The 22992-nt window shown below is 37.1% G+C and overlaps 1 protein-coding gene across 1 annotated transcript in view; it reads right to left on the bottom strand.

Annotated features, from left to right (window-relative positions):
* ROBO2 (roundabout, axon guidance receptor, homolog 2 (Drosophila)) overlaps positions 1-22992 on the bottom strand; it is a 106776-nt gene that overhangs the window by 24639 nt on the left and 59145 nt on the right. The window contains exons 15-18 of the mRNA XM_010133614.1: positions 19512-19793; positions 14550-14706; positions 8300-8560; positions 4857-5071 (exon numbers count right to left, since the gene is read on the bottom strand). Of these exons, the coding sequence (XP_010131916.1) occupies positions 4857-5071; positions 8300-8560; positions 14550-14706; positions 19512-19793 (915 nt within the window). The remainder of the gene's footprint in view (positions 1-4856; positions 5072-8299; positions 8561-14549; positions 14707-19511; positions 19794-22992) is intronic.

A 22992-nucleotide genomic window follows, 5' to 3' on the forward strand; every position in this document is an offset into this window, starting at 1 on the left:
AGAGTGTGGAAGTGATGGAATAAAAGGGGCAATAGTCATTGCACTATTAAAATTAGACAGAATAATATCAGGGGTTGAATGCAGAATATAAATACAATCACACTTCAGAAATTAGTCCCAGTCTTATACTTTGAGTCATACTTTGCCATAAATGCCCAAATATTTAAACGTAGACACCTGAAATAAACCCTTAAGTTTTAAAATTTTTATTTTGGGGCAGGAAACACTAAACAAAAGGAGGTAAAATTTCATACACACATACCTGGCACTTTATAGGTCCAACTATAATTAATGCCCTTCATAAACATTTAATGAAAAATGAATTTATGTCACTTAGCCAAATTTATTTGTGTTTGCATTTTCAATCTTTTTATATTTTTTAGTTTCCATATTGCTGAAAGGCATAAAAATTTCTCAAATTTATTCAAGCTGTTAGAAAAGAAATGCACACAGAACATTAAGTAGTTGCTCAAATGTTGCTGAGCAGTAAAATACTATGATAAAGTGGCATCTTGCTGTGTCTCTATTACTTCTTCAGCACTAAAATTAATTTATGATCAGTCATCAATTCATTTACATGTCATTTTATGCTAAATCCATCGTTGCTGATGAATGCATATCCCTAGATCCATTAAGCTAGAGTAAAGTCTGTGCTTTATAATATGACCCTGCTAATTGTTGCATTACCATTTTTATGAGATACAAAAAGTAGCAGTTTCCTATTTTCTGAGCACATATTTAATCCATGAAACACATTCTTCCTATTAAATGCAATCTGTCTAACTGCTTATAAAATAGAATCTTTTGCAATAGATATCCCTAAGCAAATCAATATAAATATTGAACTGTGCCATGGTAAAATATGGCTCGTGAAAATGATTTTGTGTAATTTCGTGCTCGGACACAATGAATGAACAACTTTTACCATACAGACAGTGATCAGTGACTCTTTTAATCAAGACCAAAGTATGCCAGGTAACAGATTTTCCTCCTTGCTGAGCTACATGACCTATGCAGATCTTCATAATTTCAGATATATATAATTCTTTTAGAAAAAGAAATTGTTATCCATTTGCAGAGGTACTTTTTACAGAAATATTTCTCTGCTTATATCACTTTGTATTAGTTAGGTAGAAAAGGGCTTGCTCTAATTGCTAGTTAATGGGTGTATCTCTCCCCTCAGTCAAAATGCACCAGGACTGAAGATGTAAAAGCACCGACTACCAGCTTCACTGGTGGTGGTGTTGAGAAGAATATAAGGAGAGGGCAAAGAAAATCCCCAATAATAACACATAATACTTTGCTCTTCCAAACCTAGTGTAGTTCTCAGCAATTTCAGTGAGAAGCAAATTAATTTCTTAGACAGTCATCATATGCAATTAATTAAGTCTATTAAAGTAGAATAATATAACAGACTCTTCATGACCATTCATGCCATAACTCTGCACAGCAATTCATTATAAAGGCAAACATTAAATTTAAGCAAAAAACATATTTCAATATGTCTCTGAAATCAAAAATAACCCAAATAACTGTGAATCAAAAGTCAAATAAGGAGAAGATGAGCTGCTGAAATTGAAGAGCAGTGAGATGCTTTTCAATGTTTGTTTTGTGGGTTTTTTGTTTGATTTGGTTTGGTGTTTTGGCTGTTTTTTAAAATCAGAATCAGTTAGTCAGTATCCTAACAAACTATGTTGGGAATGAAGCAAAACTCTGGCTTTAATTTCATATTCCATCCCACAAATGTTCAAATCTAAACCGCTCTCCCTGAGTTTTCTTTGCAATATCTGGAAAATGTTACAACACAGTTACTGTGCACTCCTCCCTTCTTCTCATTTTATTATACATGTCCACAGTATGTCTCTGCCACCTGCAAAGAGAAAAACTTGATAGTGCAGATTAACTCTTTGTCTGACTCTTCAGTTAGCTGCAGCTAAAACTCAAAGGCCTGAAAGACAACCTGGCTTTTAAACAGTTTAAAGGAGCAACACTGTGGTTTCAGAGGAATTTAGCAGTTTGAGCTCAGCTTACACAGCACTAGTGTTTCACCGCAGAGAATGGCACATTGGCATTGCATAAAAACCTCGGTCTCAGCTCAGCCGTAAAGAACAAAGTACTGTTCCACTTGGAGAGCCGGTATCTTTACGTCATTGCTGTGGCATGCTAACAGTACAGGGTGAGGAAACAAGCCCTGCTCACCATACAGCAACTATTTGGAGGAAGTCTGGACCAAAGCATGTCAACTTAGATTTCTCACAAACACTGAACTCAGGCACAGTTAAAGATGGAACAGTAATATTTCTTCATCTGGGTCAGCCATTCTGATTTGCTTCATTTTTTAATATAATATCTAAAGAAGTGGAAACATGATATATAATCTCTTAGGAAGATGCTGTTTTAAGTCACCAAAAGCCCTGTGAAAATAAGCAGCTTATATATTCCCAGTGCAAGGAAGAACAGCTTTCTACAGTATTTTAAAAGCATTCGAATTAAAGAATGAGAAACAGGTTAGAGATAATGAATGCAATTTGACATATATCCTCAACACCAGTAAAAGCAGCTTGGAATAGTAAACAGACACACAAAAATTAAAATTCTCTTTTGAAAACATTCACCCAAATAGAATAAGAAATTTCCTTCCACTCTCAGAAAAAAAACAAACCCTCATAAAATCAAGGGGTTATCCATACAGTAACTGCGGAAAACAGAAGTAGTTTTGTTATTCGCAGTTTGCCAATTTACAGATCATTTAGACCAACACTCTGGTTGTATTTTTGTAAGGCTGTAGTTCTGTAATTGCTTTATGTCAATCTAAGTGTTGGCTATATGCTATAAGGGACAATATATCTCTTTGCTTCCCTTCCAGCTGCACATTCCCTTCATGCAATGCTGGCAACTTGCCATGCGGTGAACCAGATCAAGGAACAGATCCAGCTAGTAATTAAAGGAAAAGGAAAAGGAAAAGGAAAAGGAAAAGGAGAAAAAGAAAAAAGACCTTAATTTTCAGCTGGATGAGACTACATCAAGATAGTGGTAGATAAGTGAGAGTGCATTTACATCGCCTTAAATACACACCCAGTCTACATTACCAGGTTTTGCTCTCTTTCTTTCAAATAAAAATACACTAGGAGGTTTTTAACAATTAAACATTTAACACTCCAATAATTAAACAAGATTTATAACTATTACAATGAGATTGACTGTTATTTGTAAAAAGATAAATTGTTATAAGCACAGAAGTCTACAAACTAGAGCAGAAATGCAGGTACTCAGCTATTCCCTACTTATCACTAGGTAGAGTAGTCCAAAATATTAGGTGAAGATGCAAATGTGCAAAACATTCATTTTCTGATTTACAGATAAATTAATACAGACATACGAATACATACCACAAGGAAAATAAATAACAACCAGATTTTTTTTTATTTATTGCTCTATTACCAGTGCAAAACCCTTACTGCATTCCTAATGGCAAGGCTTCTGAGCCATTAGTGAGATATGCAAATATGTGCAGAATTATAGCCTGAAGGAGATTACACTGGAAATTCAGGCAAAGTGACTTAACATACTCATGCACTAATAAGTTAACCTTCTTAAATCAGGGATTTAAACTTTAACACTACGGCCTTCAGTTAATCTGGATTTCAAATCGCAGCAGCAGAGATACAATTCTTAAATCTTAATTAGATGGACAGGTAGTCTGGCCCTAGGGTGATGGAAAACCTGGGAAGGGGGATTAAGCCACACACATTTTAATTCAACAAGGGAAAAGAAAGAAAATTGTAAGTATAGATGCTCCACCACTAGTCATACTCCTGCAGTGTTTTTGTAAGGTTTTGTTACGTTTAAGTAAGGGTGCAAATTCCTTGGAATTTCGAAGGTCCAGAATAATGAGATGAAATTCAGCAGTGCTATGGTAGTAAGTGGTACTGAGCAAGTCTCAAGGTACAACTAAGAATCAGTGTTCTTCCACTGAGGTCAGTGAAGAAAACACCCACTAGCCTTTATGAGTTATGGACACTATGTACATTTGGGTCTCCAGTACAGCTGTACATTATGGACACAGTATATTATATACATGTTATTATACATCACATTATGTACAAAAGTACATTATGTTCATAGTTTCAAAAAATGTCTTGCACTGCCTACATTTCATCAACAGCAATTTTATTCATCCACATTCTGTGCATTAGTTTAGCATGCCTTTCTAGCTCCCCTTTGATGATCTCTGCTGTAACTTTCCAAGGCATGCAAAGGGCGAGAACCAGTGAAGGAATGAGTGTCAGAATAATTAAATACCTTCACTGAAAGGGAACAAATACTACATTCAGCAATACAAAGCAGGTTCAAAACACACATTTTCCTACATAAAAGCTGTGTTTACTTTTCAAATAAAGGTTGTGCTGATCTAACTACACTTATTCTGAAGTCTTTTAACTTCCCTGTGTTCATCCGTGAAAGCATTTACCCAGCAAAATATCTAAAAGTGCTTTAAGATAACATTTTTATGCTGCTCCTGATTTATTAAATATTTATTCCTAAGCTGAATTCTTCCCCCTCCTTTTTATGTAACCGGCTTGCTTCTCCAGTAGAGTGAACTTCTCATGAAAGCTAGGATATAATTGAGTTTTCTTTCAAGTCGTTAAAGCTTTTTAAAATTCATGAATTTTCTTATCATTTTGTAGCAAAGCAAAGTATTTTCAAATCCTTCTTTAACTTTAGTGTTTAATATTAACACATTTTAAATGTTACAGAAATAGAGTGGAGTAAATTTTCACTTAGAAACTGTTTGACTGATAATGTATTTTACTGTTAGGAGCAAGTTGGTGTCACTGTTAACTGTGTCTCATTACCTGTCACAGAGCTGTCTAGATTGTCCATGCTGGAGCCTGGAGTATGCTCTAGACCTCTCAGCGGTCTACTGATTTCTACAGTTTCTTCTTCAATATCATCCTCTTCATCATCTTCATCCGGAACATCTGTTTCCAGATCTGAAATAAGGTTTCCGGATACATATCCTAGGGGTGGAACTGGAGCCTGAGGAGGTTGTATATTGCTTTGGATGTGCCTACAAAAAGAAAGAGGATAATATGATTAGAATGCATGAGATGTTTTACACCATGATAGAAGATCACTGACGTAGGTTTATGAAACATGCTTGTTAGTTCGAACTCAAGAAAAGTTATATACCACAGTACCTGCACACTTTCCAGTCTTAAATACACTTCTCCTGTGAGATGGGAAAGGTCAAGACTGTCCTGTTACAGAACAGGAATGATGTACACAGAGGCTACATAGATCAGGTAGGAAGTCTCTGTCAAAGCAGAATTCTGAATCCCAAGCTAGCATATAAGTGTCTCCCCAAGTATTTCACCTTGCAAATTACATGTTGAACCGAAATTACATTTCACTCCTTCTGCTTAAACAGACTCTGTGTCCTAAAGTACAAGTCACCCTAACGAGGAGGAAATGACTAGCAGGACAGGAGAAATTTTTAAGTCCAATGAACCATTATCAGTGAGGTCTTTTTACTTTGCTTTATTCCAAGTAGTTTAATTGCTTTAATTGCACCAGTAACAGGGCACGCGTGTAAGAAATTACTGCATGCAGCAACCACAACTAAAAAAAGGAAAAAAAAGAAAATATAAAAACCACCCACAGGATAGGTAAATGGCAAAAAGCAAGCATGGGACTTGGAGTTTTACTTGTGTGGCCTCTGAGAAGCCAGAGGAAAAGAACAGCTTTTCAGCTTTCAATGTAGCATTCTCCACAACACTACGAGCACACAGCAAGCTGTGCCAGGGGACCCAGGCCTGCTTGGCTTTGGCATAAGAGCATGTACATGCTTGAAACTGCTAACTTTGGCACGTGGACTCCTTGGGTGGCTGTACATGAGGTGTCGTGACCTGATTCAAATTGTCAGAGATCTGGACAGGATCCAGGATTCTGCTGGTCTCTTGCTTGGACAACAGCATAGCAAAAAATTACAGCTGTCACCTGTTTGGTTTCCTAGCTCTACTATATTTTTGATGAAAACTTAGTGCTGTATCATTACCTACAGTTGATAAGTGCAGTAATTCTCTTTATTAAAAGAGCTTTTTCTTTTGTTTCATAATGTAAATCTATCGATTCTGAGAATGTCATGGTAAATGTTATGTACCACTGCAATCTTTGTCCGCTCTGGTGTAGGTTTTAACTTATTGCATATTCTGAAGCCTATTTACAGAGCAAATGTTTCCTTCCTGATATACAACCCCCTTCTGATTAGCAGTTCTTGAATACTTTTCTGCCTGGACACCAGGTTCTTAGCTATGCAGTGTGCAAAACACTGCACGAAAGGGCACTACCATATAACTAACCTTCAATAAACAGTGTGATTAGCTCCCAATCAAGCAAAATACTTAAGTACATGCTTAATGTTAAGCATGTGAAAGAACAATTGAAGTCAATTTCTGATATACTTGCAGTTAAGCATATACTTAAGTGATTTGCTGGATCAAGGCCATGATGATTATGTACTCTTCCAGTAATCTCTAATGTGCTCTTTTTTAAATTTCTAGTTGGCTGGTGTCTATATTTCTCTTCTCTTACTCCTACAGTAACCTGACAGGTGTCCTCTTTCTTGCTTTGTTTTGCCCCCTCTACACTGGACAGATTATCTTTCTGAAAAGAAAACTAAGAAATCTTCCTTCCCACTTAAGACAGTGGAGGACTTTCTACTGACCTTGAACAACATTTGCTGAACAGCATGATACATATCCAGCCAAGCAGTTTCAAAGCATTAAACAATTCCATGTCACAACTACTGCAAAAATCACTTGTATTTGCAACCCTCAATGTATATCCCAATACCTGCTATAAGGTCCTAGTATTAAAAAAAAAAAGGTTGTCTCCTTGGTATGTCTTTCAGAGTTTCAGGCTCAATTACTGTGACCTTACACAAGAGCAACGCTAAAATCTGTATATTCCTAAGCATATTATGAAGGTTCCCAATTAATTTTTGTTTCTCTAAGAAGCGAGCAAGATATTTCCCGTGAGCTGCAAGAGGCTTTGCTACAGGGTCCTACTATGTTATCTGCTCGCAGACTGGCACCCAAGGTTTGTAGGGCATAGAAAGGGTAACAGCTGCAAAATGCAGCAGCAATCGACTGCACAGACAGGGTATGCATCTGTGTGCTGGCTCAGAAGTCAGCTGCCTTCAATAGGCCAGGTCTAACTTCTGCCTGGGATTTGAGTTTGTCCCACAGGCAGGCCGGGGTCTGTGCTTGGCAGTGTGGTACTGCAGTGGGACCGAAGTACCCTGTTGATTGAATGTAGAAGGCAGACAAGCCTTGCGGCTTTGACAGTGCCCAGGGAAAACAGCTGGCTTTGATTTGGCACTGCCTGCCTACCTGCCTGATCTATTTATGGTAGCTCAAGCTGAATAACTTTGTGGCTTTATTTACCAGAGAAGAAAGCCTGCTCCTCCGCTGGCAGTGTGCCATTCAGTAACTAGCTCTGCTCTGCTCCTCTGAGATTTGCAGGCTTTGTCTGGATAGAAAAGTTGTTAAAGGACAACTGCTGCTTAGGGAACATCCAGAAAGCAACTGACCTTCACCATATCCCCAGCCTGGTGCAGTTGACAAGTTCTTTTCCAGTCCCTGAAGAGATTGCTTTTGTTTGTTTTGCAAGGGAAATGTTACTGTGGTATTTGCTTGCTCTTCCTTTAAACAGGCATAAAGCATTCTAAAAAGCTAGATCTGTTTTGTAAATACTAACAATTTCCTTCCTGCTATTTCTGGGTTTTCCCCTATGAATCAGAAATTTTCATGTACTTCAAACTACAGTCAGAGATGCAAATGCTTTATTCTCATGTGACACAGTGTAAAAGGTGCTATGTTGCAATTTCAGGTGACTAGCTTTATTTTCAATACGGAATGTAGAACCTCATTATTTTTGAAAATCCTAAATTCATAGCTTTTGCTATCCTGAAAGGAGAGTCTTTGAATTGTATAAAAGTTGTCAGCAGGTGGATGTTAACTACTTAGTTAAATATATGTAAAACTCCAGAGGAATGTTATTTTTACGTGGTTTTAGACAAGGTTTAACATATTGCCAAGCATTATGCTTTAAGAAGTACCTACTATTGTTTAAAACCTTCACGCTGTAGATAGAGTTTTGCTATTTCTTCTTCAATTTTACTGCTTTGGAAACACTACTGAAATGTTGTTGAACATGGTCAATATTTATGTAATCAAATAAATTATTATTTTGCTTTAATTTCCCTGACCACAGGTTGTCCCCTTCAAACATTTACCATGTCTGCTTTGCTATATCGAATTGGTAAGCCCTAGTTAATTCATCAAGGTGGGCTTGAAGCATTGGCTGCATCTCCTCTCGTGGAGAAGGCGTGAGGGTTGCAGTTGACTGTTGCCCAAAGGAGATTGCAGGTGATGAAGCAACTCCTCGGACAGGAGGTGTGGGAACACGATCATCATCTTCTTCAAGCTCATCCTCCATGCCCTGATGTAGATAGGTTTGAACTGGCAAAGGTGGACACCAGCCATCACTGTCGTATCTAAAATAAAAACCAAGAAAATCAGTATATATCAACTCTCATCTTCTGCCGTGCAGCAGAGGATATACAGGATTTCTGCTGCAGTTTGAATCCCTGCACGCAACGTGAGCTTTACCATTTATTTGAAAATAGGATCATAATTGCTTAAATTCTCCTTACTGAGTCTGTTTAACTTTTCCCACAACAGCTAAGCAACTTGAACAAGATATGCAATAAAAAAATTACTGATCCATTATCACATTTGTTAATAGTGATTAGATAATGCTACACCACAATCAACAAAAAAATTGAACTAACTGTCTTCCTGGATCACTAATCTAGGGCAATGCATGAAGATTGACCTAGACATAAAAATAACAGCATTCTTAAAAGGCACAGCAAGCTTTACGTGGTTGAACTTATGGACTTCCTTACTCCCATCCTCCCCTTTATTTGTCTATAAATTTACTACTTGTTCTCATTTTGTAGCTTAAATAAAAGGCTACATTTCCCACATAAATTCTGGTCTTTCTACACTGCATATAGGTATCTGTTATGATGTGTAACACATTCATGTCACAGCAGCACTGACCCGAATCATATGCTGTGTCATAGCACCAGCTGATAAGATACATTAGCACACATGATGACAGCTCTGCCCGCACACCACCTCCTAACCAACATTTACTGGGACTTACCTAGACAGTGCTAAATTTCTGACACACCCGCCCAAGGTAAATTGTCTCTTCACATATAAGAGATGTTCTGGTAGCTTTTTGTAGTTCAATTTTCAGTCATATACCAAAACTGCAAGAGGTTATGCTACATCTGATCAGGGCTAGAAACAAAAGCTTTATTTTCTATCACCACTTCTTATGTAAGCTTTGCCAGCAATTCAACCCTTTTCTGTCTCTGTCCTCATCACAGCACCTTTCAATTCCATGTTGTATTACAGTATCATCCCAGGACCCTGTCCCTTAGAGACAGCAGCATCACTCAAGATGCATAAGCCCCAGTGACCGCGGTCATTCCCTGTGTATTAGGTCCCCAGTTTCCCTGCTCCAAACACAACTTCAGTTGTGCACAGCTCTGCTGACAATCATACCGCTCAAATCTCAGCACTGCCTACTCTTACTATCTTCAAAAGGTCCAGTCAGTCTTTAGTCCTTGAGGATCTGCACACATTTCTTCCTAACTCCCAGCATATTCCAAAACAGTTCAGGTTAGACAGCTCTTTTTGAAAGGCAACTACACAACCAAAATCTCTCACAGCTCCTTCACTGTCGAACTGCATTGCACTCTAAAGGCCATTCTCCAAGAGTTATCTAAGCCACGTTATCTTCTTTCCACCTTCAGGAACTGCTGACAAGGTACACCCCTCATGCCTGCAATGCAGGCAGGCAATGCATTGTGTCATACAATTATTTTCTCAAACCAGTTTAAAAATAATTTTTTGAGGTTCCTGGTTTGGAAGGGAAGAATTACCAATTTCCCAGAGAAAAATTAATTACTGTCAATTTCCTCGAGTGTGAAGCTAGGTTACAAAAAGACTGGGAACATTGAGACAGAGAAGTTTCAAAATCTGTATTATGAAGAGAATATTTATAAGTGTGAAGCTGGGTTACAAAAAGACTGGGAACACTGAGACGGAGAAGGTTCAAAATCTGTATTATGAAGAGAATATTTATTTTAAGCAAACCCCAAAGATTTCTAAACCACTCCTTAACTAAAGTGTTTTTTCCTGTATTTAAAAGTACAGATTCAGGATAGCTAAAAAATCCTGATTTAATGATACAAAAGTCTGTGGAAGATATATCTTGCAATTAAGGCTGGTATCACTTTAAATCTATATCTAGATATAACCAGATATAGATACACAAATCATACATTCATGTACAGAGGTGCAAATAAATGCTGCATCTTAACACTTGGCATTTAGGAGCATTTGACTGAATGATCATTAGCATTTTCATAACATAGAGATTTAAGAAAATGTTATACGATACATATTCAATTCTGTAGGAGACAATTACAATATGACTAGCTGTAATTTGTCCTTCCTTGCAATATTCAGTCATGACATTGCCACCCAAGGGTGAAGGGACCATCCTAACTCATGCTACTAAAAACCTACAGTGCAACAGCTCCATCACTTATTTTTACTCTCTCAACCTTGTGCTTTGATATAATGGCTTCTTCTTTAAAAGGGACAGGGTAGAAAGATACTCCTCAGTGACTTCTCAGTAACGCATAAATGTGCTTTGGATGTGCTTTGCCTTTTGACCCTACTTGCTTCAAATCCCCAAATATTTATCTTGACAGCAAAAAGATTTCTGAGTAAAAAGATACTGCACAAGTAGTGTATCTTACTCAGATTTTGTTTGAAATGGAAAATAGCCTAAGCCTGAAGTTCAGGATGTTGAGATTCAAGATTTCAGGCACAAGAACCTTTTTCTTCATAATGTAAGATATCTGAAAAGCCACCAGTTCTAACCCACATTTTACAAGAAAAACCCCCAAAAAACAGAAAACAAAAAGCTGCCAGAAAAGGCTAGCACACCTAACCGCATGTAAATGATACAGTTATGGATACTTCTGGAACCAGCATAGTGAATATTGATCATATCCACATTCTTTTTGATTTTCTGAGTAAATACAACTGTCGAAAATGCATGCAACCCTTTCCAAAGACTTTTGATTAAAATCTAAGCACCATAACCTCACTAGGGACCACTAACTGTAGTCTCATGACTACAGTCCCTAAATAAGTTGTGGTTAACAAAATCTCTCTTGTTTCAAGTAATTTTTATTGTATTCATAGCACTTTTATTCTATAGTTATCTTTTGCTATTAAAAATCTTGGTTCCTTACATTGATATATTTTTTTTCTTCAAAATAGATGTAATAGATAAGGGGCTCATTCCATACCAATTCTGTTTCATTGCACACATTGCTGCAACAAAGAAAGCTTCTCTCTCTAGAGGGAAATCCAGAAAGCATTTTTTGATGTAAAAGGTATTACCTTCTTTACTTTTTCTAAAACCAGAAAATTACTGTAAAATATATTGACACCCAGCAGCTAATATTCCATAGTACGAAATAAAGATAACCAATAATAAAAACATGAAGCCTGCCTTTCCTGGGGTTGGCTCAAGATCATGCATATTATTGGAGAAAAAATAGAAGTAGATGATAATGATTAAGTACTAAGCATTGTCTTATCATCAAGTTTATTAGATAAAACCGAGCAAAAGTATCTTCTTAGAAAAGGATGGGAAAGGGAACACACTGAATTGGGAGCTACTAGAGGAAAAGAGAAACTTCAAAGTCTCTGTGATATGTATATATATGTATATTAAAGACAAGAAGGAATAAGCACAGAATTTGTGGAAGACCACAAAAAAAAAAAGGGCGGGGGGAAGTTTTATAGGAAAGATCTTACTAGGCAAACAACATTATAAACAGACTTTCTGCACAGGTTAGATAGGAATTTAAGACATCCCCAAGGCTACCACATTATATGAAATGGCTTCTTGGATTAATCTGCTCGTCTTTCCTTGTATTTGTTGCAGTCCTTAGAAAAATGGAGGTGAATGCGAACCTCGGTTCTTCAGGAGAGAAGATGATAAAGAGAATCAGGAGTGTATTTTTTCTTCGTCCTTACCTATGATCGTTAGTTGACTTTTTTTTTCTCTCGTTGTTGTTGTGTATTTTTTTTTTACAATTTATAAGTCAATATAAGCTACCAGTGTTAATATCCAGAAAGAAAATTACGTGTCAAAATTGCTTAGTTTATTTGGGATACTCATGCCAATGAAGCTCACACTTGAATTCAACAGTTATAGGAAGACATGCACAGAAAAACAGATCTCTGTTTAGAGACCAGCTCCCTTATTTTATTGCTCTAAATATTCACCTTTCATATCACATTGTGAGAACTTTATTAAAGTCTGCACTTTTTCTGACTAGAAGTTCATTTTTCAATTGCAATGTAATTAATCAAATTCATTTGCATGTAATTAATTCTAAAATTAAAACACATTGAATGTGTCATGCATAGTATACATCAAAGTAAATCAAGAAAAACAAAAAGTTAAAAAAAAAATCGCTTACTTTTTTTTTCCACCCAGTATGTCAATATTAAAGCCAACATAAGGAAAGCGGTCTATGATTAATTCCATTTTAGCATGTTGAAAAACATGGAAACAAGATCAACCCCTGAATACAGAACAATCGTTAGTATTAGATACATCCTCAGGAAGTAGGGGTATCGCAGTTTCATTGGGTTCAGCAAAGTTAGTCGCAAATTATTACATTTCAAGACTGATACTGTGAGTCTAGTCTTCAATTTTTTTTGTATGTGATTGGCAAAATGCACATTGGAAGGTCTTGTTACTACCACTATTGGTAAGATACAAAAAAACAGAGAAGAGTAATTAAAAAAATAATCACAGGAAAAACAAAGCATGAATTATTGGAAACCTGGAAGGATAATGATTATCTTATTCTTAAATAACCAGGGTTGTCTTGGTGACCCACATCTTTCCTTTCAGCTAAATAACAGATACTTAAAGCAACTGAGGAGTCAAGCCCTGTATCACAAGGGATTTCTGTAGATGGTATTTCCATTTACCTTTTATGCTATTTCGTTGTCGTGAAAGAAAATCCAAGTTGTTTGCCTTCTATATCATAATTATTTTAGTGGGATGGCTGCACATAAGGGTATATTAAGGATATAAACTGATGAAGACAAGTATTATATAGTGAAGCTATTTTAAATTTATTTTAACTTTTTATAGCAGAATACAAAACATAATGATTATAAGCATCTTTTGTCTTGAGATTTATATAACACTTACGATCAGTAAGATTATTAATTTTCCCTTATATTCGCTTTGAAATTCTAACTCTAATACAATTTGAACAGACCTTCATTTTGAAAGGAATGCTACTGACTTCCACAGTTAGTTATTATTAATTTTAAGAGTTGAAGGACTTGGTATAAACTCAAATATTATTGAATTCTTTTAATGTTCATTATAAAACTGGCAATAATCAATTTATGTTTACAAAAGAGATAACACTTGAAATATTTTTATTCAGTAAGGCTATTACAATGATTTTTAAAATCGTATGTTTCATTCATCATATCTTTTAAAAACGTATGTTTCATCTCTAGGAAATAGTGATTAATCCATGTATTTAAATAGGCAGAAATTAGTCCCTGACAGAACAATGATTCTCAAAGGCCCTAAGACAGGTGACCACGGTAAACTATTTTTCTATACACTCTGATTTTCCTCCAGGGTTTGATAGCTTGTATAAAAAGCATTCCATAATTGCTTTCTGCGCAGGAAATGTCTCCTTCCTCTCATTTAGTAGGTTTTTTTAATGTGATTTTGTGTCCTTGAGAACTAGTTTAAATCATCCAAAAATAAGTGTAAAGTTCCAGAAATTCAAGAGTTTTTCAAGTAATTTAAAAAGGCCTATAAATAGTATGCCTTCCTTAACTGTGAAATTTTTTCTGAAGGCTGATGAGAAGATTATCCACTGTTTGATCTTCTAAAATTAATCCAATTTAGTATGGGGTTTTTTTGTTCCATTGCCTTTAATATTTTTAAACATAGAAGCAATGAAAAAATACAAGCCGTCATGTTATGTCATCCTTACTCACTCTGTGCCCTATCATTTTTAAGCAGTTCCAACACAATTCAATTAAGCTAGGTATGAAGTGAGATACTTCTCAGCACGAGTAAGCTGAGAAGACCTACATGATGATGAAGCAAAGTCACTTTTACTTCCATCATCAGCCACTATCAAGAGAAGTTATTCGAATATTCCTCCTCCATAGCCTGGAATAAGTTTATAGGATAAGGCACTCTTTTTTTTTTTTTTTTTAACCAAATCAGAATTATACTGACACTTAGCAAAATTTAAAAAAGAAAAAGCCTAATCTCTGCAAACCACAGATTCTTCCTCAAAAGAAAAGGAAGGAAAAAAAAAAAATTACCCTGCTTCTTGCTGATCCACCCCGTAGTGTTCCAGCTCTGTGCCTGGAAGTGGCTGCACAGGAGGGGGTGGGAGAGGAACACTGGCCCAGTTTGAACCATTATTTTTCTGGGGCTTGGAAGTATTTTTGGTTTTCTTCTTTTTCCCTCCTTTGCCACCTGCAAATCCAAAAAGACAATTAAAATATTAGAGATACAGTGTGGGGGGAAAAAAAAGCTAGCTATTTACTCTTTGAAAGAATTCTGATTCCAGATGGTATGCCCCAAAAAAGAAGATGTATTTATATCTCAGCAGAATCAGCATCAATGTACTGATGCTGTTACAAGGTTATGAATAATAATAGACTGCAATGGAAAAATATTCTGAATAATTGCTGAAAACCATTTCTTTTTAAAACTCCATACATTTGCACCACAGTAGTGCTCAACCAAGAAAAGACATGTTTTCCTCTGTCAGAAATGTATTTACTGATTTATTCATGTCTGCTTTACAACTTCTTGAATTCACTGTTAGATAAAAATATTATAGAGCATAGCAAATTACTTCAAATGTCAGAGTCGAATGTGCTTATAACACCGCTTTGCGTAACCTTTTTCTGTGGAAAACACTGAGGTTTCACAATCTGAAAAAATTACCATTAGACTCAATACCTTTCACCCGGAATGAAAAGTGCAAGTTATCAAAACAAAAAGAAACAGGATTTTGCTGTCGGGAATTTACTAAGTTCCACTTTTTAAAACATCAGGAAGTCATCTGCAATGTTTCAGGATTGTCTGTTTCACAGGAGTCAAATATCCAGTGCCACTACAGAGAAGATGTTCTAGTAGAAATGAAGTGAACAATGCATTTTGCTTAAGCCCTCTCCTCCTCTCTTCTTGTCCTTGTACCCACTTCTCCAGTTGAGACACTTCCATGTGTGGGGAACTGATCTTACAGAGAAAGCTCTCTTCCCGCTTGTTTCACTTCTTTTATTTTGCCCGGACTCCTCTTTCTTGTCAGGAATTCATTAAGAGGAAAAATGGCACAAGATTTCAAATCCCTTGACTGCTTGGAGACCCCTTTACTTATTTCCATTTTGTTGTGGCTTTCAAACTCTCTGGATTGTCAGGTGGAAGAACAGTTTGCCATATGCTTTTTCAGTGGAGTACCCACATGGCAGTTACTCATTCCTTCCCTGTTGCAGAAAGCACAATCTAATCCATTTTACCCACTGACATCTCTTGCTGATTTATAAAGATCAGCCAAAAAAACCACAATCCCCCCCCAACAAAAAAAAAAAAACCTACAAGAAAACAGAACCACCAAAAAAAAACCCCACCCAAAACACATAAAAAGTTGTTAGCAGCAACGAATCAGAAAAACCTCAACCGACTTGTCAGGCAGAGTGGCACAGTGCACACTGGCAGGCAGCACCCTCTTTGCCACAACTCTCTCTTTAGACATAGAGACATCAGAAGGAGGTGTAATTCTAGCAATAAAGACAAACATGTCATGGGAGTTTTCGTCTGAGAGATTGTGGCTCTGTTCTGTTATCTCCAATTGCCAGCTGGACCAAAATAGGAATGACTAGAAAGAGACGAAAAAGGTGATTCTGTGATTCAGAAGTAGCCAAGACTTCTCTTTTCATCTCTGGTTGTGGCTGTGAGAGACAGACAAGTCATCCTGCAAGGTTTCTGATCATCCTGGCAGCATGTAGCAAACAAGACTTCGCTTTCCAGTCCAGAGCTCTTCCTTCCTTGTCTTGGAGTATTTATAGTATATCCAGCCATGTTCACTATGTGCGAAGTGAGCAGATCTTCCATCTATTAGGATGCATATTTTGTATGTACAAAAATCCTTTTGTAGCCTTTTGGCAGAGAGGGAAGCTTTCTCGAAAAGCGAAAGAACATTTTAATCAACAGAAAGAAACCCCAGTGATGATGGCAATGGAAGAACAAACACATGAACATTCTGGAGGAAAAATTAAGCTTTCAAAGCACAGGTATGGCGGAAAGTGGAGCTAGGAATAGGGTCACAGAACAGTATAAAGGAAGTATGTTAATTTTAATTTTGTGGAACACAGGAATTTTGGAAAAGTCAGCAGGAGTAGGAGTCAACAACAGCTATGGCAGGAGGGGCGGCTTTGCGAGGAAAGCACATGCATAAGTGTGTGTGTGTGTTTGTATGTGTACTGCAGGGGGATTTAAACTAGGAATACTCACAGAAGAGAAGAACTTCAGCTTAGAGATTAGCTGAGGTGGTGAAGACTGGTAAAATGGAGGTTGGATGTGTTGGGTGCTACTATTGAGTCACTTGGATTTGGGGGTTTTGGAGAGGAAGGTCAAAGATAATGGAGCTATTAGGAAGAGTGAAACAGAGAGGTGAAGAACAGTTCAGATGAAAAAACAAAAGGAAGTAACTCCAAGGTCATGGAGTGGGGAAAGCAGCCTACACCATACAGTTGGGCAGAAGATTCCTCTTCTTTCCCATGGGCAGAGTTACTCCACTGTCAGACTAGGGGAACAGACATCTGATACATACTGCCTGACACGTGTTTGAAAACTTGCACTGAAGCCTTGTTTTCCCATAGTAATGATGCTTGATGATTCAATGTCTCCTCACACTGAAATTCAATTATTTTGTTTAAATCTCTGGATGAATTAGGACCTAGAAAAAGAACTTGCCACTCAGGTTGATAATCATAGCACTGACATAAGCTGGAAGCTGTGTAAAGTACAGCTCCAAAACTTCTCTGCTGCCCAAAGCAGTTGAGTTTTTAGCTATTTTCCATTCCACAGTGGGACAGGATTTCTCATGATATTCATTTGAGAGAGACAACAACTTAGACAGAATAATAAGTAATACTTAAAGTACTACCCAAGGAAGTGAGTGAAAAAGTCCCTGCTAACTCTGGTCTCTGACTACAGTGATGCTCTAATTACCAGAAAATTTTAAGGTCTCCCCCAGTTTCTCATGTATTACAGGCATAATTAGCCTGCGTTACAGATGCAAGGGAAAGCAAAATACTGCCTCTGCAGTCCAACAGTATGACACACATCTGAGCACTGGCGCATCCAGGTGTGAGCTGCTTTGATCACAACAGGAGTGCTCTGGCCATAGAAAGACTGGCTAATCTGAAGTTACCATGTTTATTTCAAACTGAGAAGCACTATACAAAATATGTTTCACTTGAAATATTTGTTCAAAGTCCAGCTTTTGATCAGTTTGATTGGCATTTCCCAATGAAACTTGATATTTTTTGAGAAAATTCTTAAGCTGTAGCTGTCAACACATCTCAAGTGTGATACTGCCCTCTGATAACTGGCACATATGTACCTCAGCGTATCAATTTCTGCATTTTCATGAAGACACAGGAGAGAGACGATTTCCTAAGCTACTTGCCAGTACTTCTCAAGTACAATGAACAAGAACCTTTCTTGAAGTATTGTATGGACTTAGCGCCCAGATACCTCTCTGTCAATGCCATAAACCTATTTTTCGATTTTACTCAAATCAGCTAATACTCCCCACGAGAACACAAGACTTGCAAACACATTTGGCTATTTGAGTTATGGGCCAATGATTACAGGCTTCTAATCTCAACATTCAATTTGAATAGTCATTTAAAATGACATAAAGAAGCCATTTCTAGGGTTGATCTGTTACTGTTGCAATTCCTCCAACCTATATTGGAAATTCAAAAGGCTACAGATATAGTATGAATTTGGAATTTAAATCCCTTCAGGTCTCTCATATTACAGTTAAGTGAAATAGTAGACTTTCATTTTAATTGCTGGCTTTTCAGTTTTTGTCTTGAAAAAAATGACATAGTTATACATAACATAAGCAACAAGTAAGCAAAATTAAAGAAATAAAAAAAAAGGTGTGTTTAAATATAAAACACAACCACATGTACTATAATAATTTTTATCCAATAAAAATGTGTCATGTTTTCAAAATAACATGAAGCACACACATGAAATTTACATTCTATTTGTATGCAAATTTGGCACAATTTTGAAACCCCAGTTGTCTTGCAGGGCCCTACATTTATTTCTGAGTCGCTTCACTGAAGACCAGGGTTTAGAAACAGCTCGTGGGAGTGGGGAATCTGTTAACAACTCAGCAAAAAATATTAATCTCTTCATGAAGTTCAGCGCGGGGAGATCTATGAACTGAGGACTGATGAGGAAATACATTTGCTCCATGAACTGTGCTGTCAGGGAAAGGGTGTGACAAGGCAAGGTTTGCAATTGTGCCAACAAGCGTTGGTTGGGAGGATTCTCCAATTAACTCCAAATAGGTTTTGCAAAAGGCGCTTTTTTTTTAAGTGTAGGACAACATGATGCTCTTCGCTGACATTCCAGTAGGCAGGCACCCTCATACCTATCCACAAAGTGCACCTGTGAGATTTTCCACCTCCCTGGCAACCTGCTCACCAATATCCCTCCTTCCCTCACCCACCCACAGCATTGGAACCAACCTGAGAGGCTGCCACTCCTTTCGGAGCTGTTGTGGGAGCTGGTGGTGCTGAAATCTTGTGACTGGTTGTGTGGCAATCTATTAGCCAATCCCTCAGCCACGCGGTAGTCAGGGATGTAAAGCAAGGCTAAGGGTTAAAGGGCAAAGGTCACAGTGGCATTGTGTGATTAGTTGACAGCACAAGCACATGCAATACATGCAGTTAGGAAGTCAACAGCAGATGTGGTGGGGCAGCAAGTTTTAATTTTTATTTTTTTTTAATGTATATCTGCTCTAGCCTAATGGAAGGCAGATGGCTTGGTGATTATCATGGGACAAAAGGATTAAAAGCACAGAACAATATATTTTGTGATTGTGTGAGGCTCAGCACGCATGCAAGATACGTAAGCATTAGTTACAGAAAATATGAATGGTATCTCACATACTAAAAAGATCTTTTTAATTCATGCATAGATGGTACAGTATAAAGCCAAGGGCTCTGGAAAATAAGAGCTGTAATTACCATTGTTGCCTTTGCCTTGGTCTGGGAGAGAGTAACCAAATCCCATCAGGTCATTTTTTTGCTGAATTGAGCTCTTCCACTGCGTGTCAGGTAAGTCAACAGCCAACTCATGGATGCTGTTGGAATGCAGTATCTGGGTGGTGGCATATGGTGTAGCTTGCGTTATTTGGCTGGAACTGTTGTAACTAGTTTTCGTGGTGAAGTCAATGCTGCTGTAAATGGCTCCATCAGAAAGCATAGTAGCAGTTTTATCTCCTTGCCCTGGCACCGGTGGCAGCACATCTGTGGTAACATAGGGGAATGAAACAAACCATTGATGCACAGGAAGCCTGAAAGTATCAAGGTTTAAGTTGAAAAATAAATTTGTCATTTTGCACGTTTGCATTTCAGCTGAGACCAGTCCATGAGCCAACGAAGGGAAGATGATGTACAACCATCGCCAAGCTATCAGCATCTGTGACAGGCCTACCACTTGTCCTTCACGTCTCACTGCCTAAAACCATCTCTTTTTTTCCATACCTTCCTTCAACTGTGAAAGTGAAGTTTGGAATATTTCTCTGCTGAAGAATGTTTTAAATTGTTCACTCTGTGTCAGAACCAATGAAACTGTCTGGGCTTCAGGGAAATGATGAAAGGAGTGAATTTACAAATCACAGAGGAAACTTTCCCAGCAAATATGTGGCAAAACTCTTTAATGGATGCCAAAGATCTCAAAGTAATTTTTTTAAGGGCATCACCTTGACTTCCTTGAAGTTTTATGCATCGGCTTACCTCATTTTCTTTTTGACATTAGCTAGTACATTTCCACTTTTCTACAAAACGAAAATCTGACAAAGCCAGGTTGTTCCTGATATGTGAAAGAAAATCCATTATTCTGAAGGGATTTAAGTGATCAGTTTCTTAAAATGGAGAAGTGGTGCTGATAATGAAGAACAACTTGTTCAAATACTCCAGTACATTTACCTCAAAAACAGTGCAGCATATTTAACTAAATATCTTTTGACTTTTCTACATCTTTTGAAACATATCACACACTGCAATTTGTAACTTTCATCAGTTAGATTGGCAATCTCTTTCCTTACTAAACATTGCAGAAACCTTTGCTGGTGGAATACTAGATTTAGCAGCTGAGACTACTGAACTGTGAAGAATCTAATGATGACTGGCACGATGTCCCAAGGAGAACCACAGCTCAGCAGATAACCTTCTTCCTGTTCTCACAGAGGCCAATATATCAAATGGTACTATTTTTACAATTTATTTAGACTCAGAAAAGTTGAATCCATTCTGGATACTTGTTAGAAAAATAGTAGAAAAATAATAGATATATAGAAAAATAGTAGAGAGACAGTAGAGCGACAATAGATAGCAGAGAGACAGTACACAGATCACAGAAATAGAGATTAAGTTTGGGTCTATTAGTATGATCTGTTTTTGTAGACAACAACAACAGGGAAATGAGCACAATGAAGCATTTAAAATTACTTAATTGTATTAACTTGTATCTGCAGACAAACTTTAAGTGAAAACAAACTACAATTAATGCAAACTACAAATGATATTTCAAAATCTTGTTATTACTATCTATCTGCACATATCTGTCTACTATCTATCTGCACATATTCAATGTGCTTTCTAGGGGCAGCACACAATGATAAAAGCATCTGCGTGCAAATACAGCATGAGACGTGAGAGACAAGCACAGTCCTATCTTTCTAGCATTTAATCCACAGTATGAAGAGTTTTCCTTTCCACGACTGGTTTCATCAAAGTATAATGGATTAAAATTTAGTGATAAATTCTGTTGTTGATATATAAGGTGCAGTAAATCCAGCTCAACCTGTCTGTATTGGGTTTGCAGACTCACAGAAGCAAAAAACAGCAAAATGCTCATCTCTCAGGGATTCAGTCATACATCTATCTTTTAGAGCATGTTTCTGGCAACAGAAGAGGAATCATCTCTATGCAGTCATTTTGCACACACTTGAAAGCAAAGTTGTATAGCTTCCCACCAGCCAAGAATTTTCAGTCATTCTTACCGCTCAGCTGAGGTTCTCCAGATATTCTGCAAATTTTCAGTACAACCACAGATCACTTTTTTTACCTCAATGAGATTTATACACTAAGCACTCAAAAAGCTATTAAAATGTCATTTCACAAAGTGCCATAACCACCTAGTAAAAAATCAACTGGGATTTTCTCACCAAGTTGTCATAGCAAAAAAACCACATTATACATTTCAGACCAAAGATAAACACATTTCCACTGGACGCTTTCCCCAAAACTCTCCAAAATCCAGCTTGTTTTGAAACTCTTCAACTAATGAAATAGTACTGAAGTACTTCATAAGGGAAGCTCCTTCTTGCTACCTCAGGAGATGCAGTACCATATTGTCGCCTTGCACAGCTCTAAACCTAACCTGTGCTTCCCACTCAGAGCTTTGCTTTACAATGCCTACGTAGGACACAACATGAGTAACATAAACGGAATCTGCTTCTGAAAACTATCCCTCACATCAGTTATATGCTCCTGTGCAAAACTTCTTGCCTGTGGTTTGACTGTTGTGACTTCAAATTATACTGTAGATTTATTTTCCATATAAAAATGTTGAAAGCTCTTGTCTTAGAAAAATATTATAAAGTAAGCAAAACTTTTAATAATATTTAGAAGGCAATTGAATATCTGCCAGCTTCTTTGTTCTGATCATCTTGAAAATAAAACCCTTCTGTAGTTTTCCATCTTCTCATAAGCTCACATAATACAGAAGAATTACCAATTTTTTTTGCATTTGGCTCTATACAACTGAAATTGGAAGCATGTTTTAAAGCTTTTGGCTTCAAAGTGGATGAGGCATAGGTCCAGCTTTGTCCAAAAGAGGCAACAGTTATATTTTGAATTTCAGCAGCCATGATCTTTACAGATGAGCTCACACTTTTATTCTGGCTGATTTGGGACCACATATCCCTATCTATTTCAGCAGTGGAGTTTGGATGCTTCTGCATTAAAGGTGAATTATAAGTCAGATTTCTTTTAACATGAAGTAACTGTATAGATAGACAGAACTTAGTCATCTTTTACTGGTTAAAAAGTCTGTGATAATATAGAAGGTCTGTAAGAATTCTGAAAACAGTAAGGTGACAATCAATCACTCTGGAAACTCAGAAGCTGAGGCAGGTAGTTCTAACATTGTTTTCAAGAGTGAAATCCAGGTTGAATTCTTTTCACATTTATCAGTTTTATGGTTTTATATATTTTTAGCATTTTAACGTATTTTTGATATATAAAAAGTTGTCTTGATTTTTGTTTACTTGTTTATGGCTTTAAAATATTTACATACCTATTTATGTTAGGAAGTCTTGTTCTGCACACCACTATGCAGAACTAGCTGTGTTATAAAACCACAGAAAACAAGGAAACAACAGACAGATGTGAATATTACTATGACTTAAAAACCCTCAAAGAGCTTCTCTCAACACAAAAT

Source organism: Buceros rhinoceros, unplaced genomic scaffold, assembly GCF_000710305.1.
Source record: "Buceros rhinoceros silvestris isolate BGI_N320 unplaced genomic scaffold, ASM71030v1 scaffold1103, whole genome shotgun sequence".
NCBI classification, from domain to species: domain Eukaryota; kingdom Metazoa; phylum Chordata; class Aves; order Bucerotiformes; family Bucerotidae; genus Buceros; species Buceros rhinoceros.